This window comes from Numenius arquata, chromosome 6 (genome assembly GCF_964106895.1).
Source record: "Numenius arquata chromosome 6, bNumArq3.hap1.1, whole genome shotgun sequence".
Lineage (NCBI taxonomy): Eukaryota > Metazoa > Chordata > Aves > Charadriiformes > Scolopacidae > Numenius > Numenius arquata.
The window spans coordinates 11,429,605-11,455,581 of record NC_133581.1 but is presented as its reverse complement, the minus strand read 5'-3'; the positions used below and the strand labels follow the sequence as shown (position 1 = coordinate 11,455,581).

Genomic DNA, 25,977 nt, shown 5'->3' with positions numbered 1-25,977 from the left:
GCTCAGTGTATGCTGTTCCAAAGCTTCTGCTGTGCTGGCAATTCTTCTTCTGGGGCTGTTAGCCTAAAACAGCCTTTACAGAAGACTGCTTTCAGGCATATCATCACAGATTTCTCTTCGGGTCCATATAGGCTGTGCTGAAGCTGCAGCTCTTGCACTCACAGGGCTGCATGCACTCCCACATCAGATGGGTGTGTAGGTTTCAGTGCGGGCTGGGTTAGAGGATGTCCTTTGCACTTTGTTCCTCAGGTGAGTTCATCAGGCCAGCTCCATCCTCCAGCAGTGTCCCTGCATTGAAGTGGCACACCACAGCACTTAACACACAGCAGCAGAAACTCTTGACTAGCCAGGAGGAAAGTTTTTCTGCTGTTGCACTGAGGCTTCTTGGTCATGAAACTTACGGTCAGCAAAAAAATCAAGGAACAAAAATCTGGGAAAGAAGAAGCAAAAAACCAGCAGACTGAAAGAAGGAACACTGTCCTGAACAAACCATGACTGTACTGGATTTGTGACAACCTTAGGATTGACAGTTTTGGGAGTGGTTGTGCAGTTCTGCACTCATTATTTACCACACAAATTTCTGCCTGCTGCACATTTCCAGTGAGGACAATTCCCTGATTTTTGTCAAAATAGAAAGAAAACCAAGGCAAGACACACGTATATGGTCCCTATTCCCATTTGAATATGATTTCATACCAACAATAGTTTCTTGATATGTTTTGGCTGTCCAGTTCTTAATTCAGCTTGATTTTTCTCCACCCACTTTCAAATAAGTTAAGCAACAAGGTTACCTTTCAAAGTGAGATCTGATTGGCAAAATACCATTTAGATATTTTTTTCCTGTTAACAAACAGAGACTATTGATCTCACGTCCATGAGGAACAACAAACATAAACTCTCTTGGTATTCGCCTACAGAGTCATTTGTCATTGCAAAGCTGGACTTTGGCATAGAGTCCTGATTTAGCCCTAGATTTGCCAAGAACTTTTAAATGATCTTCTGTAGAATCCATTTATCTGTATTACACCAAGTCCAAGTCCTTGTATGAGGTATGAAGCCAACTGTTTGCTACTAAATATCGAACAGACTAAATACAGTTATGAGCAAGAAACTTTTGTCATTGCTTTACAGGGTTTTGAGGAGAGCTTTGAGAGTGAATGTCAAGTGTTACATGGCTGGCAGATGGCCGATAGACATGGAAAGGTTCTTATGTTCCTTATTGGTATACTTACAGCTACAAATTACTTATATCGATAGCATTAATTTAATGTCAAAGAAAATAAAGATCTCCATACCAATCAAGATAATTCTATTTTAGAAATACTCACCATAATTTTTGAGTTATATTTTTCACAGATACTTTAAGAGACTGAAGTCTGAAGAGTTGCCATTTATTTTTTACTTTTTTTTCTACTGGCTTGAGATATTCTATAGAAAATGTTGAATCAATCTGTAACTTAAGCTCTTCAATTGGCTTTCTATACTTTAATAAGACATGCTAAGGATGTTGATTTAAAAAAATAAAGAAAAATAATAAAATAATTTAAATATTTACTGATTTGTGTTTCTTTCTTTTCATAACCGTACAACTATCTAGTGTATTAGTATGCTAAAATCCTATTGAGTCACTATAAAAGAACACAATAGCAATAAGTTACTCAACAAACTTCAAGTGGAAATGTACAAATGTCAAGTCACAGTATGTTTTTACCCTATAACAGTAATCCACTGTTAATATTTAGAAAGGTGGCTTCTCAAATATTACCTGCATTTTGTATGTGTGTCTATGACAGTTTAAAGCAGGTTAACAGTCCCTAGGAAAGCTCTGCTGTTCCTACTGAGGAAATACAAACTTGCTGGTGTTATGATTTTTCATTCCTCCTCCTTTCTACCAGTCTGACAAGTCTAGCTGGAAATTGTGACAGTGAAGGTGGCGTCAGTAGGAGAAAAGAGAAATGATAGTGACAACAAATCCATAAAAAGCAAACTGATGCTATGTCATGGGCTCCTCCACCACACTTTTATCTGAGGGCATTGACAATATTAGCAAGATAAAACAGAAAGCCTTTTTGCTGGTATGGCTTCCTTCCTTAGTAGAGTAAACATTATTTGTAAAGCAAAAACATCCTTCTTGTGTTCATGAGGAGGGCTTCTACTGAGGAGAAGACAGAGAGAGGCAAGCTAAAACCTCTGCACTCATCAACTCTTTACATTTGTATGTCCTCCAGTGTCCCAGTCCTTGATCCTGCAGATTCACACCATACTTGGTTAAAAGCCAATGAAATTAATGGACATTCACTCCAGTATTAAGGGAATCTGCATTTAAGACTAGTCATCAAAGGTTAGTGCATTAAACAGACACAACTTATACCTCGCACCTCCTTTTCCCCATTTCCCTTCTCCTGCTCTCCCATACACGCACTGTGAGTGTACAGCAATAGCTACATCATCCGGAGACTTTAAACCATCTTAAATACCCCATGGGAGCATGTCAGAAAGGGCTTCTTACATAACTGGTGAAAAGTGACTTGTATTTGGTTAATGCTACAAGCTATACCCAGCTGCAGACTTGGGGGGAAATACCAGTGACTTTTGGACAAGGAAAAAATAATGTGTATTTTTAAGGGATTAATAACGTATGTAGGGATAATGGTTGAAAGACAAGTACTAGTATGTAGTGGTATATACACATAAATGTTTTGCTGGATCACAGGAATTTAGCCAACAAAGTGCGTAAGTGCATGTCCTCTGGTCAATCAGTCATTTTGCAGAGGATTTACGATTTTTCCTATGAAGAGGATGGTGCGGGTGTATCTATCCAGAATCATCAGAAGAAAGGGCCTGTTGAATCTGACTCGAGGCGGATGAGGAAAATCGCCAGATCTCCAGGTAATCTCCTTCACCGTGGCCCCTGCTGCTTCAGTGCCATTCTCATGAATATTTAGCACCGCTCTGTGGATCACCTGCAAGGACACAAAGCAAAACAACTTCCAGCTGACAAACCGACAAGAAGAGAGCACCCTCCTTGCTCTTGCCAGAGAACCCTGCCTGGGGCAAGACTCGGCAGCACCAGCCTCTGGGAAGGTCATCACAAGTTGCTCCCCTTCCCACCATCAGCCATCAGACCACTCCTGCTACCCTCCTTCACTGTCTGGGCAGAGAGTAACCCTCGCACAGCAGAGAGCCAAGAAGTGCTCAAGATGACTGATGGCAAGAAATTCGGGAAGCAAGGCAACCTGGTAATTTAGCCTAGACTTAGTTTGGCCTTTGGCAGCTTCATATATTATTGTGAATTTACCCTATCATCTAGCTGAAAAAAATAACTTTTTGAGAGTAACAGAAGGGCAAGAATGACAGCCTTTTACCCTCTGTAGATGGAATTAGAGGAAATTTTGCCAAAGCTAATGTGCTACCTTTAGATAATTTTGTTTAGTAGCCAAAATAACATCTAATTTTATGTATGTCTTTTTCCTTGTCCTCGAACCATGTAGGTATAACCCCTTGTAAGCTTGTTTGGCTTCAGGTTTAGGAAAAATAGGGCTTGCTTTGCCTCCAGACTGGCAGCTGTTGATGATTGAGTGATGCTTCAGAGAGAATGGGATAAGCTTTTCATGGGATACTAATGTTGGGTTCCGGGAACAGAGAAATCCTGTGGTCACTGTGTTTTACGTGCTGACTTACTTTTGAAACCATCAGTCCAGGCTCCTCAGTAATCCCTGACAGATCAGCTTGTTCAGTGAACAGATCAATCATACCCACTTGTTTGACTATTTTTTTCACATCATAGGTACCAGAAATAGAAAATTTTGGAATGTGCAGGTGTATTTTTCTGTAACAAATAACACAAATAGGGACAAATTTTTATCTAAGTAACACTTCTCAATGGCTTCAGTATAATGACACTTCACTTTTCTTTTTCTAAATGTTCGGTTCTCAGGGTTCAGATTGCACTTCTGACCAGGTAAGCTGTCTAACATGGAGGGTGGGAGTAGAATGAGCCCATGTTATCCTCTGCCTTCACAGTGGGGTTCAAGGAGTGGGGTGGAAGACACAACTATACCAACTCTGTGGCAAATAGAGCTACTGCTGCCAGGTAGCAGGTTTTTTTTAAAAGATCATAGCTATCTATCCTAAGGCTGTTTGAATACACAACAGGGCCTGGGCCAACACAGAAATAGTTGCAGTAATGTTCAATGAATAAAAATTCTGCTTTTACATGCGATGCCCTCAACACTCTAACAGCCAATAGCTACTCCATTGTAGTTTCACAATGCCCATAAGAGACAAGGGTCTGTTAACTTCATCGTGGTGCTGAGCAACTTGTGGTTGAACCAGGAACTTAACCCAAGGTGGATTGCAAGTTCAAGGCCCTGTTTATTCACTACCCACAGCTCTTTTTTATTTTCCAAATAAGAAAAGGGAAGTCCTGCACAGAGAGGGACCATTAAGTGAATAGAGTTCAGTAAAATAACCTGGCCTTTAATGTTTTGTCTTGAAGAGATAAATGCTACTAATCTATAGCATGGTCACCTCTCACCTTAGCAAAAACACTTACCTGTCTTGGAGGGACTTTTCCCATTTAGACACAGTCCTTTTCAAGAGAGCATCTTCTACCTGCTTCATCTTCCCTTCGTCAGGCAAAACAAATAATACTGCAGCATTTCCCTTGTAAGATATCTGAACCAGCCAACAGGACAGCTCTTCATCAAAGTAATTTCTGTAGTACCCCTTCCGATACATCATGTCAACTTTTACAGATGTTTTCTGATCCACAAAAAAATCCTCCTGTTTTGTATATGAAGTACTGAAGGGTTTCTCCCAAGGGGCTTATGACAAAGAGAAAAATAATTCAGTGGAATACAGAGGAATAGTCATGGTGAATAAAACAGGATCTAGTCTCACAGCCTTGCCTTGACTAGAACAAATATCTTTCTCAAGTTACTGCACCCTCAGTTGTTACAGCATTGCAGCTCTTTTTATTTTTTTTTCAAATGCTTGAAGACAATTAAAGACAGCTAATACTTAAAACACCAGCTTTTGCTAGAGCATGACTCTATCATCACACTAAAGAATTTATGAAACTCAAGAAAGATATTTGTTAAAAAAATACAGTCTTTCACTCCACCAGTTGAGGGCAAAAACATTAATACTGACAACAGATATACAGGGTTTTATAGGAATATTTTCCAGATACTCAACATGTTTTTCTCCATTTAAAATATTTAAACTACAGTTTCTCTTGGGTTTTCACTCCCTGTAATAAGCAGTAAGCATCCAAGTTACAATCTTTGCACCCTTTGACATTTCTTACCTTTAAAGAAGACGTAGTTAACAAGAACCATTGCAGTGAGAGGATCAAGGTTTTCCACTAGTTTAACAATTTTCCCATTTGTCTTTTCCTCAATATAACTGTTGATCTGATTCTCAGCACCAGAGGAGTTGTTAAAGTCAGAAGAAAAGACTTCAGATTCATAAAAGCTTTTGACATCATCCAAGAACTTCTGTAGTGGTTTTAGTGTCTCTTCTATAAAAAGGGCATTGCCCAGGCTCAGCTGGAGCTCACTGTCTGAACGGTTCAGCATGTGGAGGAGTTGGCAAAAACCTTCGTGTATTTCCTGCTCCTGAGTCTTTTTCAGGTTAAATGCAAGCCCTTCCAGAATCTGCATCAGCGTTGCTGACTTGGCACCGAGTGCCAGCATTGCAAAGGAAGCAGAGATGCTTATGGGTGAAAAGAAAATATTTTGATCGGTTGTTTCGGATGCAACCAGCTTGTAAAATGAAAAGGCAAAGTCAGCATTGCTGGGAACTATTTTGACAAAGGTTTTGTTCTTAACTGGATAAAATCCTTCTCCATGAGAATTGCGTCCTGGGTAATATCTCCCTTTAGGATCATCCTGCTTATTGCGGTAACGAGGATGCTGATGACACTGTGCAAGAGTGTACAAACCAGCCAGCAATAAACACAAGGAGAAGGTGGGCTTCATTTTCCTTTTCAGTGTTTCTGGAAAATAAATAGACATACAAAATATAACATGGAATTACATTTCTTCATGCTATGTGCTTCAGCCAAGTAAAATGAGGCTCTCAGAACACACCTGTTCTCCAAAATCCCAGACTTTCATATTTCACATTCCTGATGCCTGCCAGTCATCCCCAGGAAGACTATGCCTACTGATACACTGTATAACCAAGTACTCTCTCAAAATAGGTAATTTTAACTTTTTTAAAATTTGCAAATAACTGGAAGCTTATGACCTCTTCCCAGAGTAACTGGTAGAAACTGGTTTTGTACTTAGTACTGCAGGATGTGTTAGTCTTCCTCAATTCATCAAATAGTTAGGGAATTAAAACTGTGTTAAACAAAAATGTGATATAAACACAGATCATACTTTCTGGGACCAAAATTACAAAATACTTTTACAGTTTCTTCGAAGATAAAATATTGGATCACTGTGGTAGCAAAGTCTACAGGCATCTCTATTGTTTCCAAAACACTTTTTTATTTAATTATGTGAAGTATATTCTTCACTAGGAGCCAGCTCCTGCTGGCTTTTGGCATGTTTTGATTTTTTACATAACAGGTATATCACTTTGTTTACATGTAAAAAGCCACCCTTCCCAGGCAACAACATAATCCCCCGAAATGAAATGTACAAAAAAATCCAAGGGAAGGCTAAAAGGGTACTTACAGCACTACAAAAAGGATCTTGCTGCATCCATCTGGTCTGGTCTGCTCCTTCTTCTCTTCAGTACCATTGAACAGGATTAAGCAGAGCACCCCCGTTAATCATTAGTTAGTTCAAATAAAAAATTGCCATCAAGGATGCACAGCAAGCAGTAATGACGCTAGATACTGTGGACAATTTGTCCAACCCAGACACAAGCTAACAGTGCTGGGTGGTGGGGCTGCAGATGAGAGGGAGAGGAGCAAGGACTATATCTTCTGCTGCTTCCATGCTTGTGTGTCAATGCGAGAATCCTGCTGCTCTGTGTGGTTGGCAGGAGAACCAAAGCCATACCCTTCGTGGCTGGAGCCAAACGCTCTGACTTCAGGTGAAGGCCACCCCTTGCCCGGCTGTGGGGGATGAAGGTGCCAGCACAGCCCACCAGGGAACACAGTTCCTCCACACTTACTGCCAGACCATCCCTCCTGAGCTTGGCCCTGGGGGACCAATAAATGGGATGAGCACACTACCAGAGTTGTAACCTCTCTGTCAGGATATCAAAACAGAGTAAGCTGTCTTCAGATCTAGCAAGTCCTTCTGCCTTACCTCAGTTATACCTCAGTCACAACCTTTGACACCACATTTAGCAGTTTTGGGTCTTTTCCTAAGGGGAGCAAACTGTATGTGACACGTGAAACGTCTCTAGATGTCTTTAGAGAATAACATCTGACATTACCGCTCTAGTGAGACATTTCCAGTCAATGCAGCTGTTCACTCATTGCTGTTGCCCATCACCTGTGACTGAGTATTTGGGCAGTTAGTGAAAAGTCTTCCTTTGGCTTTTTAGAAAATACACACCAAAACCACCACTGCTAAGAAACAGTTCCAGAGTGACATTGGACAGTTCCAGAGACTGATTGCAAAGAGAGGCATGTTGTCAGTGAATATCACGTCTCCTCAGATTGGTTTTCTGTATCATATGCAACTGAAATGGACACAGAAGCACACAAAACAGGCTCCCAATTCACCTTCCAGCCAGTGCGAAAGACGTGCTGGCACCACTGGATGATATTCAGGGTTGAATATCATATATGGACAGATCACTTAAGGACAAACTAAGGCAGGAAATGAATTTTTTAACAGATCTGGTTGCCCCTGTGGGACTCTTTTCCATTGTGTAGGATGGTTTTGTCATTCCGCTTAGCATTTATATTGTAATTCCCATAATGGAGATATGTAATACGTAATTTGCGTCCTGTTAATTCCACATTGCCAGAACACCCTAAGAGGATGACAGCCACCATCAGATTTTGAAGTGAGGGTAATGTCCACAATCCATAAATCACTGAACCATTGCCCAGTAACTACAAGTGGATTATGAACTGCCAAGAAGTAGCCAACAATTCCTATGGTCATTGGCTTATTACAGCTTATAAAACAGTGAATCAGATTTACAAGATGGAAAACAGGAACTTGAGTATTTCCAGTTCAGCAAGCTCTGTAAACTCATACCAATAATCCTAAATTTCATCAATAGAGATCAGCTTGTTTATTAGCAGTGAGGCCAGAAATAAATGGAGGGATGGCCTGAAGGATGACTCCTTTTTGACTGCGATGCATGCAAGGACACAGATACCAATACAGATGTTCTTTGCTCATACTGGTACTGCAATAATGTAGATATTTTCAATTTATGGTCTAAGTTCAGGACCTGTAAGGGAACTCTGAAAGGCAATCAAGAAACACAAGCCAGCATGCATCCCGTTGCATTCATTCCTCCCACCATTGTATTTGTCCTTGGATTACTAAAACAAAGCTGTTCCCTGTACGACTGCATGTTACTGAATATGTCACTGGTATCCATTCAAGGAGGATCTATAAACTCTGCTATGCAGCTGATGATGCCTATCCATACCTAAAATTCCATCAAGAGGAAAGACATTGGGAAGGCACCACAGCTGACATGGAGGATGTAAGGCCTGCTGGAAATGCTCCCCTGCCATAACCAGAGCTGCAGGGAAGAAATGGTTGCAGCTCTGAGAATTAAGCAACTATCTTACAGCTATCTTTCCTAATTTGCATATGCAAGCAAAGCAAAACAATTCATTTACCACTTCCCACGGGCAGGCAGGTGCTCACCATCTCCAGGAAAGCAGGACTCCATCACCTGTAGTATTTACTCAGGAAGACAACTGTCATAAACCCAAACATCTGTCCCCTTCCTTCTTCTTCCCCCAGATTTATATTGCTGACCATGACATCATGTTGTATGGATTATCCCTTTAGTTAGTTGGGGTCAGCTGTCCTGGCTGTGTCCCCTCCCAACTTGTTGTGCGCCCCCAGGCCACTCGCTGGTGGGATAGTGTGAAGAGCAGAAAAGGCCCTGACACTGTGTAAGCACTGCTCAGCAGTAATGAAAACATCCACGTTTTCAACGCTGTTTTCAGCACAATTCCAAAACATAGCCCCATACTACCTACTATGAAGAAAACGAACTATCCCAGTCAAAACCAGCACAAGGACCAGCCTAAAAGATGCTTCTTCTTTTCCATTAACTCTAGCCTCCATTTTAAGTTGCATTTCTCCACCAGGGAACCCAAATGCGCTCATTCTTTCCTGCTAGTTTTGCCCCATCTGTCTTCAACAAATCAATTCTTCACATACAAATCTTGATAATTGAATTTATACTTTATTTATGATATAAAAGTTGAGGAAAAGTGAACACAAGATGCATTGTAATCCAAAAGGATTTTGTCGTGTGGCTGATGTGGCCTGCTCACGTGTTTGCTTTGTTACTTGCTGCTGAACCATATGCAGGAGAATATAATTTGGCAGATTTTCTTATCAAATACAAGCTTCAAAAGGAATATAGTGTAAATGATGAAGATACTAATGTTTTTTGAACTGTATTGGTGAAGAATTTCACCATCTTCTTGGATAAGAGCATTAGAACAGATGAGAGCCTGAGCCAGGAGGGATAACTATTCTAATGCAAAGCAAAGAGCAGTAGCCAGGTCAACACACATGTCCTTCTCTGCAAGCTCCCAAGCATGTGGCTCCTGAGCACGAGCCCCAAGATACATCAGGTTACGAAATGCCCCACATGAAGTGTTCAACACCTCTGAATGGGAGCACACTGATGGGGAGCTGCATTTAGGAGACTGAAGGCAGTACTGGAAAGGGAACTGCACCTTCTTCCCCTCAATTTCAAACCAAGGCTCTTGTCCCATGGTGGTCTCATATGGCTGCATAGCCAAGCAGCAAAACAGGGCAGAGCACGTGAATTTCCTTTTGAACTCAGCAGTACTAATCTTTGCTCACTAACCTACTGACCGGAGGACTTGAGCACCATGACATCTGGATACAGGACCCTCGAGTCTTACAAACTGTTCTACCCAAGATAATCAGACCCAAATCATCCACTTGGCAGAGGAATCTTCAGGCTGCAGAGGCTGGCAACAAAGTGAAAGGAAAGACAATTCCCAGCCTGCCTCCTGAGGATCTTCTGTTTAAAAATTGAATAAAATATAAAACCTACTTATGTGAGATGTGTAAATAATCATGTGTGAACAACTGTGCGTGTTTTCGTCTACCTGTGAAAGACATATAATATTTATGTATGTAAGTACACACACACATATAGGTATAAATAGTACTGGAGAAAGATCAGCCAGTATGATGTGTAAATCTAATAATGCAAGCACAAGCCTGGGTGATAAGAAACAGGTTTCCCTCTGAGGACAATCCAAGTAGAAGAAGAAACAAAGATCCTAGGAATTGTTTTGAATGCGATACCTGGTTGCACAAGATGTGCAAGTATTATTAATTCTAGTCATATGAATACTGTGTGAGTAGTTATGTGAAAGATAATCATTATCTTTGCTAAATCAGAACCTGCGGCAATAATTAATGCATTATGATTTGAAATGAAAAAAACCTGAAGAAATGCTATCTTAAATTAATTGTGATGTTTTGATAAGATAACAATAACTTTCCTGCTTCGGCAGGGGAGTTGGACTACATGATCTTTATGGTCTCTTCCAACTCTAAAAATTCAGTGAAATTCAGTGAAACTTCAGTACACTTTTTAAAGAGCTTCTTTTTTTAAAGAATTACACATTTACTAGATTTTATATGCAATTGTTTTAAACTGATTTTTGCTAAAAGCTAGTACAAATGATTTTTTTCCATCCTGGTATGAAGTGATGTAAAAATATTTTAAATTTGTTTACCAAGATTTTGTTGAAAAACCTGAAAATCGCTGTCAAGTGTAAATGAAAGGAAAAAAAAAAAAGGTAAGTTAAAAGGTAATGTAATAAGCCATTAGACTGTAAATACCCAGGCTGAGACACATTAACTCTTTCAGAGAATCTGTCATTAGGACAGAATATGGCTTTTTTTAACACTATTTTATTATTTTATTTTTAGTCAGGTATGGACTCCTTCCAGCAAGCTGCAGTGAGGTACAATCTCCTGTCTTTACCTGATCTTGAAGTATTATGATGGTTTAGTATCCAGTTCCTTTACAGACAAACTATCCTATCATCGATTCCAGTAGCATCCAACTAACAAACTGGCCTGAAGAAATTAATGAGATCAAAAATCTGAGCCTATCCCTCTGTTTTGGTCTAATGTAGATTAAGACCACAATGTCAATGCATGGTACTGATTCACATCACACATGAAATGTTCATAGTACAAACATTCATGAACTTTTTTTTTTTCAAACTACACTCCTGGAAAAAAGAAAAAAAAACCAACCTAAAACTGTCTCAGAGGAAACACAATAGCACTCACTACACTCTGATACAGACACGACAAACCAGAATGTTTAACAAACTGTTCTGGAAGCAGTAGAGTTAGTTACTAAAGCCTAGTTAACTAAGGATTTGTGGCTTTCCTCACAAAAATAACTGCAGCTTTACTTCACAGCCTCCAGGATGACTCCTATCACGAAGGAGAGCAGAGCTAAGACTACTAGGGCTAGGGCTAAGGCTAGGGCTGGTGCTTGGGCTCCCTGCCATACATTCATTGCCTGCTGCGACCAGCAGAATTTAAAACAGCTGAGTCCTGCCTGCCTTCCCCACAGCGGGCACAAATCCAAGTTTTTGCCTGCTGTGGGGTCGTGCCCAATTTTCACAAAGTAGCTTAATGGTTTTTCAATCCCCTACCTCTCTGTTAAGCCTGACTGAAATTTGCTGCTAAACTGCAATGTTGTGGAGGGTAGCTAGAGAAGGCAAGTGGCTACAAACATGAAAATTTGATGTTGTTTCCTTTGGAAACCAGGATGGTTATTTTATTTTCTTTGTGTTTGGGATTATACGAGTCACACTTTCTCAGTTTTCACAGTTCATGTGACTCCATTTTTCACTAGTTATCACAAATATTTTCATCTGCCTTACATATACTTATGAAAAAACCCAATTTATTATATATTACCTTTTAATAATGATGTATCTCCATTTTTCTCATCATTAGCTTTTCTTTTATGTCCCTCTGGGAATAGCTTGCAGACAGTCCAACACTTGGTGGAATGATTTAGCAGTACAACATGGATAAAGAGTAGCTTTGGTAAACACTGAAACTGTTTTATAACATTTTATAACCAGACTGGATGTTCCAGATCACTATATATTTCAACTGAGATTCTGTGTCATTCATTAATAGGTACCATTGGAGGAGAAAACTTTAAAAATCAATTTCTAAAAGGATAACGCTCCTGAATCTAAGCTTTACTCTAGTTACCTGATAAAACCTACTGAAGAACTGTGATTAATTGGTTGGAGTGAATATTCAGTTAGCAAATCCGACAAGTCTGTGTAAAAGCATGAGTTATAAAAGACATTTGCTTAGATGAAGTAATGGTAACTGGGAAGCATCGCAATCTAGAATCTACCTTCGTAAAACACACAGGCTATAGCTCCATATGTGATCGATCTGGAGGAAAGCAGCCCAGCAGTCCTTCAAACTTAAGTTATTGTCTGATTCTAAGTGAGAGACTTTGAGCCTTGAACTAGAGTCCTGCAGAAACACTTTGGAAAGGGTTTTCCAAGTGCTGACAGAGAATTACAGAACTGGAAAATGATGAAATTTTGCATCTTTGACCTGTTCTTCGTTGTATGCTTTGGACAGAAAGTGTTTGGCTTACCAAAGAAATGCAGCTGACCTCAGTTTCCACTGCTTTACACTCAGTACGAAAGTTACAGTTATGGATAGATAGCACTAAGCATTCACTTTGCCCATGCAGAAGTTAATTTCTAAGATAGAAGGCACCTGTTTACAGGTTAGATTTATATTGGGCCAGTCCCTATGTAATGGAAGAACATTGCTTTCTGCAGCCCATAATAGGCAGTTTGTCCATCGCACCTGGGTAAACACAGATCTTTTCCAACCTTTCCTATTATATTAGCTCACATCTTCCCTCAGTAAGAAAAGCCTGAGGTTGGCAGTGCAAGAGATGGTTGAGAGCTCAAGAACTTGAATTATTCAGTCTCCTTGGGCTGGGGCTCAACACTCTCCTCAGAAAGTGTTCTCAGCCCAGGTCTGCTGTGAATGGGGAGCAAGAGGAGGAGATGTATGAGGAACAAGTACAGGTTTCTTCACCCTCTGTCATTTTCTCAGCTTTTTAAACACAAAACTCAATCCCTTCTTCCCTGTGTCAATAAAGCATCTATGCTCCATGGAAAGATGCACATAGGTTGGAGGGATCCCCTTACTCTCTCCTGTAAGTTCCCATTCCCAGACCCTCCCCCACTGCTCGTCTCCCCCCAACCAGACGCCCTGCCTTCACACCTAGGTCCTGCCCTTCCTCACTCCACCAGCGATCTGGGCTCCCAGAAAGAAGGGTTCCTTAGCAGTGGTTATGCTTGTGAAATATATAACAGACACAACAGGAAATGGGAAAAAAAATTATTTAATATCTACCCAGCATGCTTATGGTTTATAGGCTGCATTGTGAACGAAGACATGCCTTTAAATAAAGGCCATATTTATCATCTGGAATTTGTCTGTGTCAGGAACACATGAGGAACAATTACTGGGCTGGTACACCTTGGGTGTGCAGGATCACCCTGCAATGTGCCACTCCACACACACAGTCTGCTGCGTGCAGAACCGCCTCTTTTTATTGGCTTTGAACCTGGCTCCTACATGCTTCATGTGATGGGCTGTAGCTCTGGCATTAGATGTGGTAATGGTGAACATTGTCTCCATTCACCCAATCTGTGTCACAAATAATATTTGCTTTCTTATGCCCTCTAAATTGTCTGTTTTCCAGGCTGAAGATCTGTCTCCTCAAACAGCAGCTGTTCCAGACCTTTGATTAACCTTACCACCTTTTCCTAAAGTTTTTCCAGTTCTCATTTATCCTTTCTGTTATTATAAGACCAGAATTACATGCTCTAATCCACGTGTGGATTCTGCAGAGATTTAAGCAGTGGCACAATGTTCCTATGTGAATTTTTTTTTTCCCAATAGTTTCTAATATTGTTTGCCTCCTTCTCCACTACTGAATTGATCTGTATATGAACTACCTACCATAACACCAAACCCTCAGGCCTGAGTGACAGCAGTCAGTTCAAATACAGCATTTCACCAATCCTTCAGTTAAAACTTAACAAGAAAATCAAAATCCCCATTGACACAGTAACAGCAAGCCAAAATGCTGCTGTTCTTTCTGGTTTCAAAATGAGACAGAATTTGATATGTCCGTTCCTTGATTTTACCAGAAGGTGGTGGCACAGAGCTCCTTTTCCTATAATCCACAGAACTCGACACTTCATACTTACAGTTCTACCTGCAGAAAGCAGTGTAGCAGAATCACACTAAAAGCTTGGCTTCTTGCAAGGATCTCACTACTCCTAACTAGTATACTGAAATGATAACATTTTACTAGCAGAATTTGCTTTACAGACCTTTTTCTCTTGGTATAAAGGAACCCTTCTTATGGAAACAACTTTTAGAGTGACATTTCACCAGAGGATAAAAGTTCTCATTTTGGAATGAAGTTGTCTACACAGAGAAACCTCTTGGCATTACTATTCAAATTTCACAGAATCATAGAATGGTTTGGGTTGGAAGGGACCTTAAAGATCATTGAGTTCCAACCCCCCTGCCATGGGCAGGGACATCTCCCACTTAACCAGGTTGCTCAAAGCCCCATACAGCCTGGTCGTGAACACCTCCAGGGATGGGGCATCCACAGCTTCTTTGGGCAACCTGTGCCAGTGCCTCACTACCCTCACAGTAAAGAATTTCTTCCTAATATCTAATCTAAATCTACCCTCTTTCAGGTTAAACCCATTACCCCTCATCCTATCGCTCCACTCTCTGATAAAGGGTCCCTTCCCATCTCTCCTGTAGGCCCCCTTTAGATACTGGAAGGCTGATATAAGCTCCTCCTGGAGCCTTATCTTCTCCAGGCTGAACAGCCCCAACTCTCTCAGCTTGTATTCATAGGAAAGGTGCTCAATCCCTCTGGTCATCTTCATGGCCCTCCTCTGGACTCCTTCCAACAGGTCCATGCCCATCCTGTGTTGAGGACTCCAAAGCTGGACACAGTACTCCAGGTGGGGTCTCATGAGAGAAGAGTAGACAGGCAGAATCACCTCCCTTGACCTGCTGGCCACACTTCTTTTGATGCAGCCCAGGATGTGGTTGGCTTTCTGGGCTGTGAGAGTGCATTGCCGGCTCATGTTGAGCTTCTCATCCACCAACACCCCCAAGTCCTTCTTCTCAGGGTTACTTTCAATCCATTCTCTGCCCAGTCTGTATTTGTGCTTGGGATTGCCATGACCCAGGTGCAGGACTTTGCACTTAGCCTTGTTGAACTTCATGGGGTTTTCACGGGCCCACCTCTCAAGCCTGTCCAGGTCCCTCTGGGTGGCATCCCTTCCCTCCAGCATGCCAACTGTGCCACACAGCTTGGTGTCATCGGCAAACTTGCTGAGGGTGCACTCAATCCCACTGTCCATGTCTTCGACAAAGATGTTAAACAGCACTGGTCCCACTACTGACACCTGAGGAACACCAGTCATCACTGGTTTCCACATTTAATTGATGTCTTACATTATTTATCTTTCTATTGAACTATGAATACTATGAATACTATCTTTCTATTCAACTATGAATACGTCAAGACTCTGACACACAGCACAATGACAGGCATGGCATGAGGTAGTGATCTCTGGCTGGGGCAACTGAGGCCCAAAATGTCTTAAAATTTAACCTTTAAGATTTACCAAAGGGATGCAGCCTAGACTTGAAAGACAGAAGATATAGGAACAGAAAATAAATTCATGTTGTACATTCTAGTATCTGTCCCTTGAATACATGAGGTATTGTGTGGCTTTGTTGTTGGCTGAAGAATCTGGATGTGTATGACCTAAATGAGGTCTAGGCGTATGTTCTCTTTTGCATTCATATGCATTTTAGGACCCACTTTTTATTACACCTTTCATCTCTTCTGTGCACAGATGTTTTTTCTTGCTCTGAGATACTTTCCTGGCTGCAACCAAAGTTTTTATGACACCTACAACACTTAGTGAATTATCTTATTCTATGTTGTTTTTTCCTTTCAAACATTTTCCTTCAGCAGAGCATCTTCCATGTGGTCTGTGTTTCCTACATGAGACATAGTAAACAATATGGCAACTTTTCCCTAATAAGATCTTCACACAATTCAGGCAAAGCCTTCTTCATATCTTCCATACAAGCACCACATCACTGTTAACAAAAGTTTTCCAACCACAAAGGATACATTCTTGTTTAGTACAGTAATAAATTCTAAGTATTTTTTTTTCCCAGATGACTTATGGAAAAGAAACTGAATGCAATCAAAAATAAGAGAAATAAAGACTCATTTCTATAATTCAAGCTAATTCACTTGTAATAAATTCATCTCCAGGGGTAGGATTGAACTGAAAAGATACTTTCGTCATGAAAATTCTCTTTTGCAAGAAGCCAGCAAAGTCAGTTGCAGCAACATCAGTGCTGAGCTGAGTCTGTGTAACCAGGGTATTAATCATACTCAAGAAAATGGACATGAAATGAATTAATTATATTGTTTCTTTAAAACTGTTACTCTGAGGAAAGGACAATTACCAAGTTATCTTAAAAATGGATTCCCTGTTAAACCTGGGACTGGGAACTCACCAGTCTTTGCTGGCTAACAGTTTACAGCAAATGGATGATGTCACCATTGCACACATGAGCTCAGTTTAAATCTAAAGAAAGCAGCCTTGTGTGGGTAAGGGCAGAGGTGCAGTACCCAACAGGGAATGTTGGACGGATGGGTACGGTTAAGAGGATGTATCACAGGACTTGGAGATACATGGTGGTCTTCATGCTCCTTTCCCTTCCGAGAATTTGCACTCATCCTAGCTCCCACTGCAGTATATATTTAGAGTTTTCATTGAAATATTTGCATTTAAAAATGCTCATATTTCTCTTGTATTTTTTTCTGCTGGGAAACGCTACTACCTCTCCGCTTTGGAGACAAGACTTGAATGCTGGATTAGGGAGTAACACTCCTATGAGCTTTTTTTTTGTTTTGTTTTATACCTCCCAAAGCTACTTAGGGCCATGTCTAAGACGAGCTGGATTATGAGGCACTGAGGCTGCCTTGTAGCTGACATACAGGCAATCCTCATTCTCAGAATCCACAGCCAAAAACCATCCTGCACAGAAACTATCATAAACAACTCTTTTCTAAGAGCTTGGTGATTCTCTGCTTGAAATGATTGTGAGTACAGGGAAAAAGACTGCTGCTTATGTTGTGCTGAATCTATTGAAACAATTAAAATAGGGTTGGTTTACATCTAGGTGAATTCCCATTTCCTTGAAATAGTAGCAGTGATGAAGGGCTGAACAGATGGCATAGCTGTGGGGACAGGGCTGGTGTGCACATTCAAGGGCAAGTTCTCCAGATATCAGCATTGGGGCTCAAATTGCATAGAGATGGGAATAAGAAAGTACTGGTAGCATCTTAATAGCAGGGCTTATGTGAGCCACTGGTGTTCCTGTAATTACCTGATTGCTTTGTGCCTTTTGGCATTGAGTCCGCTCCTTTCCTTACCGATGAAAGGTAAAATGCATTGAACACATACCACATTAGCCCTGAAATCCCTCTGCTTCATGGTTTGTGACAACATATTACATGGACCCTGCCATGGGGCAAAGCAAACAGAGCTTTACTGACAGAAGCTATCCCAACAGCAAACAGAGTCCCAGTGGACCATAAACAAGGTCAGATAGAACAAACTTACTGTCTCCCACATGGCTCAGAGGCTGCCAAGAGAAGTCTGGCACTCAGATCTGCTGGGGCATAGCTAGGCTGCCCTTCAGGGACCCTTCCCAGTGGGTGCCTCTTCCCTTGCAGGGGTTCTCAGCTGAGATATGCTCTCTTTAGGTAAGTCCTTTTCCTCAGACCTTCCTGTAATTATGTCAGAGCAGAGCTAATGGATCCACAGCGCGTCATTGATCTTGTTATGATAGGGGGTCACATACTCCTCTGTAAGCTGTATTGCCCCCTTTTTCTGACTGTTGCTGCAGGATGTCAAGTGGAAAACACTTCACAGTGGAATAAAGAAGCTCTAGTTCTGTTTCACAGTTTAGTTTGGATACAGCTGCCCAATAGACTGAGAAAGCATGTGTGGGATTAACCTGTCTTAAACAGATCTGGTTTTGTTGTAGTGGAAGACAAAAGGGTGTTAATAAAATCACCTACAGATGAATCAAAGACACCATAAAATACATGTGTTTACCACAGACAAAATGAAACACAGTACAGAAATGAAATTTTTAGCTTATGTCTATCAGAATCCTCCCTTTCCTTACCATGAAGAGGAACATTCCCTATCACACACTAAGAGAGACAAAAGCAACACGAACAAATTATGAAAGACAGACCAACACAATTTTCATGGAATTAGGACAAAATGCTCCCTGTCTCCACAAAAACTTTGCAGAATTGTCCAGTTCTTAAAGAACATCATCAGGTCTATGCTGAAAGTAGCATCAGCCAGGTATATTTAGCCTGCTGCTCTATGGATCTCCATACTGTGCACTATGAAAATTTTGTGCTTTCCACATATGTATGGCACATGACTAGTGTTTTTTCTCATGCTCTCTCCACACCCTCACCTTCCAGAGAGATTTAGGATGATCCTTCTTCCAACTCCAGGTCCCTGCCACAGCTCAGGCCAACATGCTGGTCTGGAGCATGAAGTTCCTGAACTGGAGGACGACTGTGGTGATGCCCTGCATCCTGGCAGATACCTCCCAAGCCCATCCAGCATTCAAGGTGCCATGTTTCATACTTTTGCCAGGAGCAGTCGCTCCTCATACTCAATTTGTGAAAACTCAGTTCAGCTCTCCTCCTCCAGTTCCTTGTCTCCACTCTCAAAAGCAAAGGCCTGGGAGGTAGATGGAACAGGAAGTTGCTCCATGTGTTATTTCCTGAAGCCTCTGTGCTGTCCTAGCAACTGTGAGATTTTTCCTAACCTCTTTCCCTTTAGCAATAGGCTGAGAACCTGTTCTTCTGCCACCCCACTCTGATAAAAATCTCACCATCCTACCTTTTAATCAGTACTGGTGCACTAATTTATCAGGGTGGGATCTCACTGAACTGCTCCCGGCTCTTGTTGAGTTTGTACAGTCACCGCAATGTAAGCTGCCTCACACCACAGCAAGTTATCTTTGATCTCTACTCTGTAAAAGCCGCTGCTTTGCACAGAGGTGTGTTATCTCCCAGTCCACTGAGTGATGGTATCTTGCCCCAGCAGAAGCAATAGCTCAGGGCTTCCACTGAGTTCTTGCTGCTTGGAGCAAAGGGACTCAGACAAAGCAGTAGTCTCCAAGTCCTCTCTAAGTCAGAAACATAGACCACCCATACACCATATCCATGCTACAAGCACCGATGGGGCTCAATAAGCACCTCTGTGCAGAGTGGACCATGTTTGGGAGAACATGTCAGAGGACCAGAGAGATGTCAGGAGCAGGGAGCTTGTTTATTGATTTGGGGCTTGCATCACCTTCACAGTGCACACAGCACATTGCCAGGACCACTGTAGAAATGAGCAACATACGTTAAAGAGCATCACCTTCCCAGCGATAGCAACTAAACTCCACTTGCAGAAAATGTGTCCAGGGTCAATATGCAGTGGCACAAGTCAAAGCAGTGCAGTGGGAGAGCCAGTGTCAAAGCAGGGGTTGGATTGTCCTTGAGGCAGCAGCTGGATGATAAAGGGCTTGCCATAGCCTTCAGCAATGCTGAGCCCTGGGCCCCAGCACTCCACTGCAGTCAGAGTGGGTGATCTTCAGACCCACAAGAGCAAGAGAGTGGTTATGTATTCCTTGAAAACAGGTTTTACCCGAGTAGGCACATAGGGAGAGAATGCAAAGGATTACCATCTCCATATCAGAAAAGTCAGACTCATTTAACAGCCTTTAAAATATATTTTACAGACATCCTGCTATGTTAATAAGAGTGACTGAAAGTTTTCATTGATTTTGAAAGATTTATAACAGGATAGGAAGAGAATGGAGTCACTGAGAGTCAGCTCTTAAGTGATTTAAATGACTGCTTATTTTATTCATCAGCCTTAGCAATAATTCATGGATGACATTGTAGCAGGACAATTCTTTGACAGTTTATGCTTAATGTCACTGTCTCTCAAAGTTTTTTGCTGACTCCAAAAAGGCACTTACAGTGAGTACTACAGCAGAATAAGTCTATTGTCTCAGGGATTTTCTCTTTTTTGTCAGTGTTTTTTTAAGACATCCTAGGCAAAGAGTTGGAACATGTGAAAGAACATGAGGGAAAAAACAATGACATAGGCAGCAAAGAGCTATGTAAGGAAGAAACTCCATAGGGACTGGCTCAGGTGAACAGTGGTCATCAGCAAGTGCCAGAGAAGACATAACAGAACTCCAGGGGACTTGTTACCTATTGGGATAAAGCTTTTGGTGAGTAACCCAGAACTGGAAGCAGTCTAGACAAACCACTTAGCAGAGACAATTCACTTGTGAAAATAGCAGTAGATTTTACAAAAACTGTCTTCCAAGGAAAATTGGTAAAATGTGTTAATAACTTGAATTACTCAACTGGAGTCAATGTTACATTTTAAAGCTGTCAGTTGCTTGGGTGCTTTTTTACAATTTTTTGCTTATTAGTTTGATAAGGAAATTCCTCATTTACTTCTGAATATCCTTCGATTGGAGAGTAGTTAGTAGCACTAACTAGCCCACATGTGTGAACACTGTAGCCATTATAACCCATGCTGAAAACCAGCATGCACAATAACTTGTCAATTACTTCTTAGTAGGATCGACAATCTTCCCCATGAAAAGTGTCGTGCCGGTTGCTTTGTCAGAAATCAATATAATGAAGGGCCTGTTGAATTTGATGGTAACAGAAGGATGGAGAAGTCTGTTAAGGATTATGGCTGTGGCTCCTGCAGCCTCAGCTCCAGCCTCATCAATTTCCAGCAGGGCCTTGTGAAGTGCCTGCAGGGAAAAGGACCAAAAGCTGTGTTAATACACGGGAGAGCAAATAGGGGATGAAAAGACATGCTCTTCTTATGGAATATTTAGGAGAAGAAAGGAGTGATAAAACTCAGTGGACCAAACTTTCTGGTGTGGTAAATCTCTAATAGCCTGCAACAGGAATGTTTTTCATGTCTGGACTGAATGGGGAAGGCCCAAAATAAAAATGGACATGCTGTAGATGCAGCCTCACCGGTGCTGAGTAGAGGGGGATAATCACAGCCCATGCACTAGCTGGTTTATTTTCTTAGGTTGTTTGAACTTCCACTGGCAAGACTTTCTCTGTTATTCCAAGGTCAGTGGAAGACTTATTTAAATACTAATACAGGGACAGTATTTGGCATCTTTGCCACATTAAATCGTAGCTTAAACTGACATGGTGAAATTCTGCTAATGCAAACTGGAATTTTCCTGGAAACGTTGAGAATATTAAAAAATTAGGTACTAATCAACACGAATATCATAATATACTCCTCGTTTATAATTTACTTGACACAATCGCATGTAAACAATCATATTCCAGGGCCACGAAATAATTTAAAAACTTGTCCAAATTTTCCATATAGTTAATATCCAGCCTTTTATTAGCAATATTAAAATAATACAAAAGTGGGACAGCAGACTGTCTCTGTAGAAAAGCACAATTACTAAGCAAGTCCCCACATGGCATTGTGAGTTTTAATTATAACTTCCGTATGACAAGGAGTAAAAGCAATTCTTTAAAAACCCTGGATATAATTGATCAGAGCAACCAGCCGCCGCCCCATCACCAGCTCTGCGTGTTCACTTACTTGTGAAACCTGAAGATTACGGCTGCCACTAATTCCAGACAGATCAGCATTACTAGAGAATACTTCAGTAATGCCCATTTCATTGAACAGGTTTTTAACATCATAAGATCCACTAATAGAAATCTTTGGTAACTGCAGATCTAATCTCCTGTTGAACAAAGAAAACAACACAACAGTGAAGCATTGCAGACTTGTTTCAGCCAGCAGACTGAATAGTATGTAATTCAGTGGCACTTGAAAGCATTCTTTTGATTGCTAATTTGTTTGATGGTAGCATTTGTATTCCTTGAGCAATTCTGGCATCCAGAAAGACGTGTCATCTCCCCATACGTACATTCTCTTTTTGATTTTGGAAATAGAAACTAATTTCTTCATTGCCTCTCATCCCAGTGCCACATACACAAGTAGCAGAGTTTTGTGGTTAGAGGCTACAGAGAGTAAGCAGAACAACTGTGGAAAGGCTAAAAGAAAGGAAAAAAAAGATAAAATCTAAGACACAGTGAAGTAAATGAATTATGTTAGGACCATGAAAGAAGACGTATGGTAGCCAAAAGATAGCCAAGCAAGTCTTGAGGCAGTTGTTACAATGCTGTATCTGCTTCTGCCAGGTCAGACAGCCTGCTATTGCTTATTGATTATAAGCAAGCAGCCCCTGCTCTGGCTCATCTTGGGAATCACTTAAAACACCACTTTATGAAATTAGAACACTATATCCAGGAGGAGGCGATCTGAAATTAATGCTTTCTCTTAAAATAATGATGTCTCCTCAAATCTAGTAATCCATCTACCTAGAGTTACCTGGTCTCAAGTTTGTTATCCCATTTACAAAGAGTTTCCTTGGAAAGAGCATCTTCCACTTGCTTCATCTTTCCATCATCAGGCAGAATGAACAATGCTCGTCTAGTGCCCTTGTAAGGCAGCTCTACCACCTCGCAAGAGAGATCCTGGTCATAGTAACTGTCATAGTCACCATCACGCTGCATCATGTTGACTCTAACAGATGTGTTTGTGTTCACAAAAAAATTATCCTCATATGTACGCAAAGGATCAAAAGAATTTTCCCAGGCAGCTAATGGGTGAAAAAAGAAGATGTTGTACTCAAACATGTAAAGATCATTAAAAATGGCTCATATAAATCAGACGAACTGAAATGTTAGGATGCTGAAGGGCTGTTTATGGGAGAAGAGGATCACTAAATCACTTGAACCTCCTGCATAACATACAATAAAACATTTTAGCTGTGCAGTAGGTTCAGCATAGTGTGACTAAGTCTTGTCTTGCTGAAAAACAACCAAAGGTTGATAAGGACCAACTGAGAGACTCCTGCTTCTATTGTAGTCATATGTTCCCATCGCTTGTGCCTTTTATGTCATTTAAACTCAACTACCTAAACGTTCAGCCACATGATCTTGTTATGCCATTCCTCTTATGCTGTACCTGATGCAAGCTGACTGCACTCAGCCTGGTGAGGAATTCATCAACAGAATAAAGGATCCTAACATTCAAGCAGGGCTCTAGAAGCACAGGCCCTCAAAATGTTATATGTCCCAAGTTTTCATGCAGTGTACCTAGTAGATCTACCATAATACTGGGAACCCTGGAAGTGCAAGGATATCAGTCGACTAAGTTTGACTGGCACATACAGTCAGCATAGAGATCGTGGAGACATCTTTAGTCATTATGCCCCGAGACCAACGAGACTGCGCACAGTGGGTCCCTGTCTATGAGGCAGTCCACTAGAATGGGACTTCTCTGTCCACAACTTTCTGGCCAACTGGGCCAAAATCAAGCAATCAATATTTCTCCACAATCAGCTACCCTGCCTTTTGCCAGATCTAATCTTTACTTTGAAGGTCCTCCACAGTTTAGGTCTTTCTAAATCAGCAAGAGTTCCCTACAATTTTTATTTTCCATCAAAATAATCTATTGAAATACTATGCTATATGTCTTACCTTTAAAATAAATGTAGTTAACAAGAACCAATACAGTACTTGGATCAAGATGACCAACTAACTCAGGAATTTTCCCCTTGGTTTTCTCCTCTACATATTTATTGATATGCTTCTTAGCTTCTTCTGGTTCATGGAAATTGCTAGAAAAAAAATCTGCATCATAAAATTGCTTGGTGTTTTGTAAAAATGTCTCCTGTGGTTCAAACCCAATAGCTGTAAAAAGGGCATTGCCTGTATTTAATGTGATGTTAACATCAGCACAGCTCAATACTGCTAAAATTTTATGAAAACTTTCATGTATATCATGCACGTGAGTCTCAGTCAGACAGTCAAAGCCCAGTCCTTCAAAAATCTGAGACCGGGTGGTTGACTTAGCACCAACAGCCAGCATGGCAAAGGCAGTGGAGATGCTCATGGGAGAAAAGAAAACATTTTTATCAGCTTCATTTGATATAGCCTGCCTGTAAAATCTAAATACAAAATCTGCATAGTTAGAGCCTTGCTTGTCACAGTTATGTGTTAATAAATTTTGTGTTCCATCGTGCAAATTAGTATTGTTGACTTCACGGCAAATATCTTCACGGTGGCAATGGGTTACGGCACAAAGAACAGCAAGGAGTAAACACAGGCACAGGAGATACTTCATCTTCTTTCCAAATTATTCTGTCACAAAACAAACAGCCATTAGATGAGCAGACAGTAAGGAGCTTGGTAGTAAGAAATAATGAATAGTTTGTTAGCATAAATATTATATAGTGCAACAGTAAAGATCTAATGTACATAGGATATTTAAAGTGCCCATGGACACAAAGTCAAATGTCATTAATAAATTCAACCAAATTATAAATTAAAATTTCAGGCATAATAAAACCATAATATTCCACCGTAATTGCCCTGAAAAGGCAATTCTTGTCTTCATTGTCAATGAAAGTATAGAGCCATAGTCCATAATAATCTCTCTTAACAATGGCATTCTCTTCCCTGGATCATTGTCTCCTACAGGGTACAACTAAACAAAAAAGTTACCATGAGGTAAGATGGGGTATGGGTTTCAAAGACATCAAATACTCCACAGTACCAGCCCAAATGTGGTTTGATAAATGTGAGGAAATGTGAGGCAGCTGAATTTTTATGGGAAGTGGGATAAATTCCCTCACTTTTATCAGGGCAGCAGCACATGGACAGACACTTTTCATGGACTATCCAGTGCTTGTTAAATTCACACCCCTGTTTACTTCAAGATTGCTTACTCACATGGCCAGTCATTGGCCACAGCTGGTAAGTGATGGATGAAAGTCATCTACATAAACTTCAAGGCAAAGTTGAAGGCAAAAGCCTGAAGCATCCTGTGCCATGGCACTAGAACACTCGAAGTGGCCATAGAGACATGTGGGAAGCAGCAGGTTTGCACCAGACAATGAAGTGCATGTTTGGAACAGACACACTCTTTTCAGGGGGCTGCAACAAGTGTTTGTAATTTGTTTGGTGGTTTGTCCCTCACCATGGGTTAGCTTGTGTGGGGTGTGTGGCTCCCTCTAGAGACACAGGAAGGACCTAGATCCAAGAGTAAAAAAGCACAGATTCCATTTGGAATTCAAAGGACACTCAGGTCAACCCACTTGGAGATGACAAGTTTCTTCATTATGCTTGTTCTCCTAATGTTAACATGATATCACATGAGCCTCCTAACCTCCATAGGCACTGGAAAAAGTCTCTAGTTTACTGAACTCAGTTCCCTGCTATTCTGGGGAGGCATCTTATATAAACCCTCTTTAGAAATCTAATAAGCTATCTATAAAAATAAGATTTTTGCTCTTGCAGCTCTGTAATGAACATTTCTAGAACTTTTATGCTCTTATAGCTCCTCTTCTGGTTTCCAGCCAAAACAGCCTGTTTGTACCTTGGTCTTCCAGGACTGCATTTTCCCATGTCCTGCCAAGGTGAAGTTCTCTTGGTCCCATATTCATTCTTAGGTGTGAAAGGTGACTGTATCCACTATCTAAACAAGATTTAGATGGAGTTTCT

General features: G+C 40.9%; 2 protein-coding genes across 2 annotated transcripts; both read right to left on the bottom strand.

The window, feature by feature from the left end:
* Nucleotides 1–2,756: 2,756 nt before the first annotated feature.
* Nucleotides 2,757–5,984, bottom strand: LOC141465265 (alpha-1-antitrypsin-like). The gene is made up of 4 exons (XM_074148607.1): nt 5,312–5,984; nt 4,556–4,826; nt 3,682–3,829; nt 2,757–2,963 (listed from the first exon to the last, which is right to left on the bottom strand). The coding sequence occupies exons 1-4, from the start codon at nt 5,982–5,984 to the stop codon at nt 2,757–2,759; spliced, it is 1,299 nt and encodes a 432-aa protein (XP_074004708.1).
* A 14,245-nt stretch (nt 5,985–20,229) lies between these two features.
* Nucleotides 20,230–25,121, bottom strand: LOC141465621 (alpha-1-antiproteinase-like). Its single transcript, XM_074149165.1, has 5 exons — nt 25,031–25,121; nt 23,953–24,615; nt 22,799–23,069; nt 22,001–22,148; nt 20,230–21,170 (listed from the first exon to the last, which is right to left on the bottom strand). The coding sequence occupies exons 2-5, from the start codon at nt 24,596–24,598 to the stop codon at nt 20,976–20,978; spliced, it is 1,260 nt and encodes a 419-aa protein (XP_074005266.1). The 5' UTR covers nt 24,599–24,615; nt 25,031–25,121; the 3' UTR covers nt 20,230–20,975.
* Between the last annotated feature and the right edge of the window lie 856 nt (nt 25,122–25,977).